Source organism: Cajanus cajan, chromosome 5 (genome assembly GCF_000230855.2).
Source record: "Cajanus cajan strain Asha chromosome 5, NIPB_CcT2T_4, whole genome shotgun sequence".
NCBI classification, from domain to species: domain Eukaryota; kingdom Viridiplantae; phylum Streptophyta; class Magnoliopsida; order Fabales; family Fabaceae; genus Cajanus; species Cajanus cajan.
The window spans coordinates 54,428,711-54,440,907 of NC_138521.1; the positions used below are offsets into that span (position 1 = coordinate 54,428,711).

Below are 12,197 nucleotides of genomic sequence, written 5' to 3' on the forward strand. Positions count from 1 at the left end.
ATTTTGAAATAAAAAATTAGAGTATAACAAATGTGCTATAAAATAGGGTGTCATAGTTTATTTTGACTCTTCTCGACCCCAAAGGTCAAGTTATAAGGGAGAAATTATATGATTGCTCTTAGGCCATTTAATGTACCCACCAACAAATTTATGCCTGGGTTTAGTAAGTCCATCTTAGCACTTCTTTTCAATCTTTATTGATTATTCTCGTACATTATATTATCGATAACATATATAAAAATATAGTTTGATTTAATATAAATAATTTTATTTTAAAACTTTAAAATAATAAAAAATAATATTAAAAATTAATCATTTTATAAATATAATATTCAAATTCAAAATTTTGAAATTTGAGAATTACATACAACATTAATTGATTTAATAAATATTAATAATTTTAAAATATTTTTATTAAATAAAATATAAAAAGACAAAATATACCGATTCTAATTGTAATTATAATGTGAATGGTACCAAAACCAGTAATATCCCAGCAACAGAAAAGCTCCTCATATGATTTGATCCCAAGCCTAAAAGAAGTATGTAAAACGTGTCTACCTAATTGGCCCAAGATATATAAGAGGGGGCTTTTTTTCGTACATTTTCATCATATCAGATTAAGGGTGTGTTTAGTTTATAGTTTTCAATATTATTTTTTATTATTTAAAATTTAAGAGTAAAATAGTCTAAAAATTATATACACGAGATCAAGTATGTCCTTTATAATAAGTATAGATAATGAAGATGGAGTGTTTTGTATATAGAATTTTTTACTTCCTTATAAATCTTAAATCAAGAATCTTGATTTTTTGTGTTTGGTAATTATATAAAAAAAAATTCAAGAATATTATATTTAGTTAGTTTTTAACATTATTTTTTATTATTGAAAAATTTAAAGGTGAATAAGTCCAAAAATTGTGTACACAAAATCAAGTATCCCCTTTATAAAAGACTAGAGGGGCCGAGGCACTTCGTGCTTCTAATAATTATACATAGATAAATATTAGAAATTTTAGAAGATATAAGATTTTTTTTTTACATTCAAGATATAATAGTAATAAGTAATGTAAAATTATTTACACGATTGTATTATTTATCTAATGGGGCCGAGGCACTTCGTATTGGAGAATTCATGCAAAGAGGATATGTTTATACGAATCGAAAGGAACAAAAATAGTTTGTGCATATTTGTTCCTCCATTCTTTTCTATTAGATATGTTTTCTTGTAAAATTATTTATACGATTGTATTATTTATCTAGTAGGAAAAAGGCACTACGTGCCTGTATTGTACTAAAAGAAAAAATAAAAAATAAAAATGAAAAATTACTCATAAAAAGATAATTATTAAAAAATAAGCAAAGGATAAAATGGTCCATATAAAAATGAAAACCAAAAATAGTTATTGACAATGATATCTCCTTTATATATTAGTGTATATTTATTAGTTTAAAGTTATTAAATTTGATTAAAAATATTTTTTTTCTAATTTTTTAAAATAAAAGGGTATAATAGTAAAAAAAAAGTGGAGATCAAGGTAGTTACCGAAAAGGGTATCTCCTTTATACCCTTTATATATTAGTATAGATTAGTATAGATTCATTAGTTTAAAGTTTTTTAAATTTGATTAAAAATATTTTTCTAATTTTTTAAAATAAAAGGGTATAATGGTCCAAAAAGTGGAGACCAAGGTAGTTACCAAAAAAGTTTTCTCCTTTATATATTAGTATAGATATAGATAATGAAGAGGAAATATTTCATAAACAGAATGTTTTTACTTCCTTGAAAATCTTAAATAAAAAGTCTTGATTTTTCATGTTTGGTAGTTATTTAAATTTTTGTTTAGGAATATATCTTCGCGATAATCATTTTTATTTCATTTTTTCAAAAATATTCTCATGAAGAAGTGAAAATCCAATTTTTCTAAGTAAGGGAAAAGTTGACGGTATTCCTTTTCAAACACAAAATCTCTCTAATCTTCTATTTCTCTATCTCTCTCTAACTCACACTCCCCTTTTATTTTTAGTTCTCTTTTTTCCTCTCCTCTCTCTCCCTCTCCCTCTCCCTCTCCCTCTCCCTCTCCCTCTCCCTCTCCCTCACCCTCTCTCTCCCACTCATATATCTATTTCTCTCTCCCTTTCTTATATTTTATTATTTATTAACCTTATTAAATTTAATAATATTATTAAAATTTGTTTTATTTTTATAGTTTAATGGTATTTACTAACATTTTTTTTATTTGTATGAATAAAATAATATATTTTTATCATTCTTAATTATTATATAATATTTTTCTTTCTTTATTTTTTTTTATTGAATTTTGTATTTAAATAATTTTGACTATAAATTTTCAACTTTTTAAAATAGTTTAATGTTATATTTGTAATAAGATTTGAGTAAATAAACATATCTAATGAGTTTATTTTAGTAAAGGATATATTTGTAAAAAAATGTTTATATACCAAAAAATATATTATTATAACCAATTATGAAAATCTTTAATTTCTAAAAATCTTATATGAATATTTCTAGGAACATTTATGAGTAACCAAACATATTTAAACTATTTTCAAGAATCATGATTCTCAGTATTTGTAATTCCTAAAAGTCATCTTGATATGAAAAAACATTTTCCCTATTGAACACTCCCTAAGAATAAATATACATAAATTCATTTTACTCAATGACTAATGTTCTACATCAAATTTTAATGATTAAATCATTAAATTAAAAATTCTTAATGCATAGATCAAGTCTATAATTTTTTAAAAGATTTAAAAATTATTTAATACTTTATTTCATTAATTCAAAATAACATATAAAATGATTTTATGATTATTCACTAATTTGAATTGATGAAACAAAATACTAAATAGCTTTCAAATTGTTTAAAAATTTATAGATTCGATTTATACATTAAACACTTTTAATTTAACGATTAGATCGTTAACATTTGATATAAAACATGAGTTATTGAATGAAACAAGTATAAGTAGACCTAGGTAAATTCCTCCTCATTAATAATAATATATTAGAAATTCAAATATATTTAAAAATAAAAAATAAATAATATTCATATTATATTATAAAATTTGTATCTATTTTAGAAATTATACATTTAAAATTACTTTTAATTATTATTATCCAACAAGTTTTTATTTTGGTGAAACTACTTTTAGTTTAAAAATACCCAAACATAAATTAACTTAAGTAAAACTCACTTTTAATTGAACTTAAATTTAGAAAATTAAATTTAACTCAATTTTTTTCCAAAATATAATCTAAACACACAATAACACTCAAAGTTGATGTTCCTTTTTCGTTAAAACAAGAAGAATACTCGTGAAAATATATAGAAGTTTGAGTATAATTTTGATATGTTATATAAATTTTTTTACACGATTAGATAATTAAAAAAAAACACTCTAATGATGAATTTTAAAATAATTGTTACAGAAGACAATAACTTCCAATTCATGTCAATCCATGATCAACTAATTATGCAAAAATTCTTTGCATTATCAATATATGTTAATTAAATTCTAGAGATTTTACTTTTATTGAAAAACAGTGCATTTTACACAAGAAATTAGCTGCATGTTAACGTATCAAAACCTAAAGCCATTCTATTTTTTTCATTTAATAATCTGTGTACATGTAACTAAATTTTGGGATTTAGTGGATACCTTTGAAAATATTGCCTATTTGCGTTTCTACCGATTTCCCAAATTTGAATTTTCATTCAAAATTGCAGTGAACTATGAATTTATGATCGTATCATTACTCTGTAAGTAAAATTTTACGAGTTGTTTTCAGCATTCTTCACCATTATTCCCCCTTGCATTACAAAAGGACAACTGGCGTTGAATGAGATTACCGGTCTGTCCTCATAATTAGAACCTATTAACAGGAAACAAGAAATGCAGATACATAATTAAATATTTGTATTTGCTATCATTGATGTATCATAGAGATTAGGAATAATTATAGACTTGATATTATGCCTATATACCAGAATTAAATTATATATATATATACTTTGTAACCTTCCTTCTGATATACACAATAAAACAGATTCCTTCCCAATTTATTTAGAGCACCTCCAGTGGGGAGTGGGGGGTACTTGTTGTGTGTCTTACTTGTAAGCAACGGTGCTTACAAGAAATTCCCGTTGGAGTAAACAGATTCCTTCCCAATTTATACCTTTTCAGAACCAACCCTACGTGAACTGAGTTTCATAAAATCCCAACAGATCTAAGTATAGCAACAACCACGTACAGTATCAGCATTTCTCTTATGATATAAAAGTCAGTGAGCACGGAAGAGAACAGAATAAACCATGGACGCAAGTGATAAACACGACAAAATAAATAATTTCAACCAGCATTCACTGATAGCCTATTTTGTCTGCCACTGATTGTGAAAGGTCTATCAAGCCAGCTTTGAATCCCCCTGTGATAATTATGTATAGTGAAATCTCATCCCATAATTAAAGACGAGAGAGGGAATTTAAATAATGAAAAAAGAGGACATGGGTTTTGATGGTAGGGATTTTCACCGGAAAGAATCCAAGTGAAAGAATCCATTCACCTAGCAAGCAAGGGCATTACATAAAAGATAGAGAGAAAAAATTTCATAAGAAATCGTGTGCTATTTTGAGTTCCCCATTTAATGGATTAAAAAATGCTTCGAGAACTGCAGAACATGTTTGGACATTACTCAGTCTTTGGGGTCCTACTGTTCTAGGTGTTCCAAGAAGCTTTACTCCTTGCTTCCAATATCTCCTATCTGCAATCTTAAAATGGAAAGAATAAGCAATAGCTCATACTATTATCCTAGATCCTCTATAAGATATGAGTTTTATGTCTTAGGTCTTGATTTAGTCTTTCATCTATAATTTTGTTTGTGGCAGCACCATTCGGTCGGCCACAGGTTTTGGATTGGAGAGTGGGGTTTGAAATATTTAGTTAATTTTGTAAAGGGGAGTGAGAGTGACCTGGACCAGTTGATATCACAACTGAATTTTGCAAATCCATTACCCAGTCAATCCATAGCACAAACCCATGACACACCCCACTCTTGGTGAATTGAACCTGCAACAGACAATTTTCAATATTCATCACATAAACTGTTGTTATATAGAGTATTGTGCATTTATAACAGTTATGACATATGAGTTCTACGAAGGGAATTGCATTTGCAAATTACTATTCTGTAAGATATAAAGGCAGATATAATGGAAGACAACTGCTTAGACAATCTTCTCTTAACAATTGGTTAATAGTTAGGTCAATCTTTTCTCATGTGATGCTGCTCTCAAACGAATAATAATCAATTCAGTTAGTAAGCTAAACCAGAGACAACCAGTTGTGCAAAATAATTATTAGACATTACAATCCCACACAACAAAGTACCAAACCTGCTTACAGGAAAATGCATCCATAACTTAAATGATGATGTATCACAATACCTGGGATTTTCCTTGACATTGGCATATTTGTTTTGAAAAATCAAACTCCATCACATCAAATGTCTCACTAAGCACCTGAAACATTATACATAAGAAAGCTACATTGATACTAGTGCACTACTTTTATTAAGTTTATGGAATTTTCTTTCTTTTTCACTGAGGGAAACAGTATATTGCAAAACATGTATTTGTAAGTAGAATAATTACATTAAATTCTCCACACTGCCAGACAAAAAAAGGCAGACAAGGACCCTCTTCCGATTCAGGTAGATGACCACAGGCCCCCAAGGTAGCATTTACCACTGAGTGGTCAAAACCTTCAATCTTAGTCAAGCAACAACGACTTTTCCAAAGATCCTGTGCAGATTGTTCGTCCCATTAATTCATGTGTACAGCCCCATTACCAACCAAATAATAGAAGTTATGTTTTCTTAATAAATTGCATAAACAAAAAAGAAATTGCCAACCTACAAAAAGTGAGTTTTTCTTAATCCACAGTAACTTACAGGAAGAGAGACGGCACAAGCTCTCAATATTCCTTTACTAGGAATAATCATAGCATCGTCAGAGAGGATATCATCAAGTGTAGTACGATCCCTCCTAAAATGAATAAAAGTAACTTAAGAATGTGAAGTGTAGAATAATTAAAATCATGTCATTAATACTTTATAGTTATTAAAGCACAATTGATATGACAGAAAATCAAATTGAATAGTACAACTTGCAAGTGTAGCTAGTAAGAAATATACCAAAATCGCAGGTTCTGCCATGGAAGCATACCGTCATGTCCTACATAGAAAGGTTCTGCTATTAACAGATCAACCTACAGATAAAAAACATAAGCATAGATATTTAACAGTAACACAATTCAGAAAGGGTGAAATGGCTTTAACATTCAAGGAAAAGGAATTAATGTCACACGTATACTATAGATATTATTTACTACTGAATCCAACACACTGTTAAACACGAGACCTTAAAATATAGTGAATATATTCTACGTACAAATAGTATTAAAAAAAAAAAAGGAAAGGTTTTGATGTAGGATAACCCAAGAGTATTCTTGTCCCTGAAAAAGCTAGGGTCATCCTCTAGATGGAATGCTCCTTTGACTCAAATAGTCAAATATCAAATACTCTCAACAACAAAAGATTTATCCCACCAGGTGAAGTTGGCTACATGGATCATACGTCAACATTGGGCTCAGTTAAAGACCAAATCCTCAGTGATATTATTCATCATGAGATGTCTCTTACCGACTTTATCCAATGTTTTCCTGCTCAAGTATCAAATGCTCTCTATTCTATTAAAAAATAAAATAAATAAATAAATAAAAGTATATGGAGAGAGAAAAAATAAGTCTTCTATAATATAAGTGGGGGCAGTTAAAGATTGATAATGATTTTTTTAAAAGATTTAAGGGTAAAACTGTCTAAAAATAAAATGGAGACCAAGGAAAGTTACAAAATCATGTATTTCCTTCATAATAGGTATAGATGAAGAATATTCAATATCATATCAATAAAAATAGTCTTATATACGTACACTAAATATCTATTTATATACCCAGCATAGCCAAACACCCTAATAAGTTATTCATAATCTAAGCTGGAATGTGATAATCTGAAATAGATAAAATTCTTAAATAACACAACAGTAAATAATCCCAAATCAAAAACCCTAATAATGAAATTAAAAGCTCTAAATAAAAAGAAAGTACTAGGAAAAAATGCAACCAAATCTTGTTTATACGCAATAATCACAGATAATGTATTTGTAGATAAAATTTATGCATATACTATTATTTTAGAAAGGTGAATAAGTCTTTACGAGTTCACTGTAAGCAATAAAGCTCCATATACAGAGGCAAAAAAGTAAAAAATATTTTTTCTTAATTAATCTGATCAATTCCATGGCTTCCAGGCATCTCCATTCATGTGCAAAGTCATTTAAAATTTTAAATTAGACATTTACGCTTCATAGACATAAGCAAAGAGATCTATACTATAGGTTTCTAACTGAATACATAGTGAAACTGCCAACCCAAGCAAATGGAATAAGGAAAACTCAACCTTTTTCTGGTGTAAATCATGCATGGTTAACTGTTTCACTCCTTTTTCAAGAACTTCTATGCAGTTACGTGCCAAACCGTTTGCATGGGCTGCAGCTTGCAAATATTGGAGGCCCCTTTCCTTCAGCCCCGGAAGTAATGACATTACATGTGGTGCCTCTGAAAATTGTGCCACAAGAAGAGGTAAAAACACACTATCATCTGCAACCAAGCATAACGGGCAACCTCTTCCCTGCAACTGTAAAAATGATTAATTCTCATAAACTAATAGGATGGTTAACTTAAATGAGAAAGTAAGAGCAAAAGGTGTTTCTGTTTATGGTTTGTTCCATATACAAGTGAAAGGTCACATCACATGCCATGAGAAGGAAGGGGGAATAGCTTACCTTGCTTTGTACTGCTTTCAACATTGAAAGCCTCCATCCTTTGTCTCCATATATTGCAGCCCTTTCTGGTGGCAGAACAAGCTGCAAATCTCCAGTCGTCCACCTATGGTTCAAAATCTCAGTTGCTGGTACTTGGGTATCTAAACTATATGAGATACTAGTTTCAGTATGAGTAGCATGCAAATGTATTTCTTCCCCTTTGAGTGTGGAAATACCACTGCCTGGAACAAACCAAACACACTGTTTCCAGTGGTCACACCAATCAACAGGACCTAGTGTAGAACCAATCCAGCATCATCAATGAAGATTCTAAAATAATAATAATAACAAATATTCATAAGATATGTTGTGACTTATTTTAATATAATTCATATTTCATGTAACTTTCAAATCATATCAAAGCAATCTATCATAATGATGAAATGCATTACAGTGAAGTCAATGTACCCTAACTGATAAATTAAATCATGGCAAACTCTCACTTGTAGTTTTTGGTGAGCTTATCCACCTAGGAGCAGTGGAATAATAGATGGTCCCTTCTTGATCAAGTTGTAGTACCCACCTGAACCACACACAGGGAGTTATAAACTGAAAGGAAATAAAATACTCTGATAATATAATTACACAGATATGATTACCAGGAGACCACAGCATGAACTCTCCCATCATTAGTTGCCTTTACGCACAGCTCAGTTTCTCCATGACTCTCTGGCCGTTTCCAAAAATCAAATTCAAAAATTTTGAACGGTTCTGAAAGCTGGACGATCTTAATTTGAGTAGGAAAGATACTACTTAATAATGTTCAATGGAGTTACAGAATTCTTTTTAAACACACCAGTTTTATTTCCTCTCTTATAGGATCACAATGCATGGCATATTGCTGACGTTTGACGCTTAACACTTTACCAAGCCCGGGAGGAGTAAGATGAATGCCATCAGATACAGTAGGTTCATTGTTATGCAAATCATGCAGCTGCCATAAGAATGTGCTTTCAACCAGCTGAAAATTTGAGGCACAAATTTGTGTTGGACTCAAAAGTCAAAACTCAAGGAAGAATACAATGAAAAGGATCTTCATGTTAATGATAAAAGCATATAAATTATCATCTTTAACCTGTAAAACCAAAAAGCAAATGATGACACAGAATAATGCAGTATGTCCTCTGAATACCTGACCATATGTAGTTGCTCGATATGGCACAGTCAGTGCATTTTCTACCAACAAATTGTCATGCGCATGTTGTAGAGTCGGTATTAGCCCCTCACCCAGTAGCTCTGAATCAAGTATCTCGCTTACCTGTAATAATAATTATCTTAGCATACCTCTGTTTGAAGGAGAAATGATATTGAAGTCACTAGATTGTACTAAATGGATCCAACTCCTCTAAAGTGAGTGCGAGAGAAAAAATCGAAAATTGATATTACGTGCATATGCATCATATATTATACACGCATAAGATATCAAACATTAATTTTCTCATTAATGACTGAGATTATTTACTTTACCTTTACTCACTTTAGAAGAGACAAATCCATGCTTAAAAGATAAACATCATTTGAAACTCAGCTATTAGCTTTAATTTTGGCTCTCATTCTCTCAGAGTGACTAATTAAGTAATAATTCATTTGTATATTAACAATTAAAATGTGATGATAGAGGAAGTGTAATGCAAGGACACTCTCACAGTCACACAAGTTGATGAACATGATAATTTTGGAATGGCACTTACAAGAACATGTGCACGTGCAGGGATATCAAGACCAACTTGGAGTTCATCAGAGCGCTTGTTGATGACTCTGACTCTTCCCTCCATGGCATTAAGGCGCAACACCTTCTTCATCAGCTTCACCATGGGAAGGTAAGACTCACACGCCGTGACCCTCCCTTCCTCACCCATGGCACGTGCCGCCATCATCGAAAGCAACCCGGTTCCAGCGCTGCACAGTTGAAGCAGCATCTAGTTATAGAAAAACCGCATTAACTAAAATCAAAATAAGAGCTTTTTGTGATTTTGGAGTACCCAATATCGAGAACATGGCAAGGTTTAGTGATGGTTTTTTCGATGGCTTGGCGAAACGCTGCGTTTCGGGTTGAGTCGTTGAGCATGTCGAGATAGGACGTGGTGGCGAGAAGGGGTTGGTGGAAATTCTGGGAGAAGCTTTCGTGGTCGTTGTCGTTGTCGTTGTCTTCGATGACGACCCATTCGGAGTTACCGGTAAGTAGGTCAAGCTTGAGCTGGAAGACGCGCTGGGTGGAGGAGCTCATGGTTCTAATGGCGTTTAGTTTGGGAGGAAGTGTTGGAGTTCGGGAAAGGAAACGAGTGGCAATTAGGGTTTTGGGGAACACAGAAATCATGGGAGAACAAGATTGTGTTTGAAATTTGAATGACATTATAGTGTGGAGGAAGTAGAAAATGTAGTTTATAATCTATATCTATACAAATACATGGAACCAATTTTAAACTCGTTCTTTGCTAATGATAAACTGAGTACTAATTGAGAAACTCAAAAATAAATAAATTGAGTGCAAATGCTAGCACTTGAAAGTGTTACCAACTCTGGTTGGTTGACATAAGTAGAATGGTTGGATATGTGTTTCTTGATTAAGTTGGATTTCAGTTCTAGTTTTAAGTATCAATAAATTATGTGGAGATAAAAATATTATTTTGTGTGTTATGAATATTGCTACGGTTAAAAAAGTAAGGATGTTTATGGATTAAATGTTTTAAAAAAATTAAATCAAACTAATTTATTTTATAAAATGAATCAGTTTATTTTTAATATGGATTAGATCAATTATAAATTAATTCACATCGATTTGAATTCTTTTACATCCTTGATTAAAAAAACCATGTTGACATTTGACATCACTAATTTTAATTTGTTTAACTCATATTTTAGATTCGTTCATTATCATTTTGTGTTATGTACAAGTACTAGTGTCATTAAGTAGGAATGCGAATAAATCATATCTTAAGCATGAACATATGGTCTAAACTGTTTAAAGTCTATCTTGTTCTGATATATTTAATAAAAAAAGTCAAACTTAAGTTTTTAAATTTGTTGTTGATTTGACAAGTCCTAAAAGATTATTTGTGTTGATTGGTTTAGTAAGGTCAAGTCATTTACATTACTCACCTCGTATTTTACGAGATTTCTTTGTTAAAATGTGTCATGATGCATGTAGTTGTTATGTTGTTTAAATTGTGTTGTTCATGTGCGATGCTGATCTGTGATAAAAATTGGTTGATGTGTGGGGTTGTGAGATGTTGATGTGTTGTTTAAGTTGTCATTTAGATTGTTATATATTGAGTTGTTTGTGTTGATATTGTTGAATGTTTTATTAAGAGAAGTTGATGTTGATTTTGTTGAGAAATTATATGTTGATCATGTTCCAAGTGTTGTGAGATGTACGTGGTAAATGTGAATAAATGATTATATACTATGTGATTCTCCCTTGTGTTATATGTATATTGATTTCTTTAAACTTTAACTTACTCTTGTATATTTCTATGTGGTTGGACTATGATGATCATACGTGATAAAGAGTAAAGTATGAAAAAATATGAAATGTTGTGGAAGTGAAGCCTATCAAACAAATGGTGGAGTGCGCTTATGTTTTGGTGTTATTGTCGTGTAATATTTTTTTATAAATAATTGCTTGACCGACAATTTAAATTGTACATCTTACTTTTACTGGAATTACTATATTTATATTGCATATAGTTGTTTAGTTGTTTTACTTTATATGCATGATATATAGTACTCATTTACGTATTAGAATGTGTGCAGTCCTAAGCCACCGGTCGTTTATTTTATTACTGTTATGTGTTGATGAGTCGTTAAGTGTAAAGACCATGACGGATCGTTACAATATTCTTTGTTTGTACAAATTTAAGAAATACAAAATAAAAACTTTAATAGTCGCATCTTCGCGTGCTTGTTTCCTTCATACTTGGTATACATGTTAGTTTTTTATAACTCTAAATTTTAATATTAATAGATTTAACTATTTTTTATCTTGCAAATTATAAAAAAAAACTCACTTGTATATTTAAAATTATAATTGTTAGTTTATTTTAAATTAAATTTATTGATCTAATGTTACTAACACAAAATAGATTTTTAAATATATTAAAGGTCAGATCATATTAAGTCAAGATTATAAAAAAAAATTTATTATTAATAATATGTCATATTTAAATTTTAATTTTATAAAATAGATGTATCCAATATATTTAAAGTTTAATCTGATTAGATATATTTTAT

General features: G+C 30.1%; 1 protein-coding gene across 2 annotated transcripts; it reads right to left on the minus strand.

The window, feature by feature from the left end:
- Positions 1–4,260: 4,260 nt before the first annotated feature.
- Positions 4,261–10,446, minus strand: PRMT7 (protein arginine methyltransferase 7). Of its 2 annotated transcripts, none has more exons than XM_083075373.1 (14): positions 9,950–10,446; positions 9,659–9,866; positions 9,100–9,225; positions 8,764–8,928; positions 8,567–8,685; positions 8,411–8,490; positions 7,929–8,149; positions 7,544–7,780; positions 6,221–6,294; positions 5,978–6,071; positions 5,679–5,828; positions 5,472–5,546; positions 4,998–5,094; positions 4,261–4,789 (listed from the first exon to the last, which is right to left on the minus strand). In XM_083075373.1, the coding sequence occupies exons 1-14, from the start codon at positions 10,318–10,320 to the stop codon at positions 4,635–4,637; spliced, it is 2,172 nt and encodes a 723-aa protein (XP_082931499.1). In that variant the 5' UTR covers positions 10,321–10,446; the 3' UTR covers positions 4,261–4,634. The 2 variants fall into 2 exon arrangements, with proteins under 2 accessions (XP_082931499.1, XP_020225899.1); XM_020370310.3 differs by having other exon boundaries at positions 7,929–8,200; positions 9,950–10,445.
- Between the last annotated feature and the right edge of the window lie 1,751 nt (positions 10,447–12,197).

Coding starts and splice junctions, on each gene's coding strand:
- PRMT7 (XM_020370310.3), bottom strand. CDS start 10,320: ATGTCATTCAAATTTCAAACACAATCTTGTTCTCCCATGATTTCTGTG. Junction 9,226..9,658: donor CTGCACGTGCACATGTTCTT/GTAAGTGCCATT, acceptor TTATTATTACAG/GTAAGCGAGATACTTGATTC. Junction 6,072..6,220: donor TGGCAGAACCTGCGATTTTG/GTATATTTCTTA, acceptor TATTCATTTTAG/GAGGGATCGTACTACACTTG.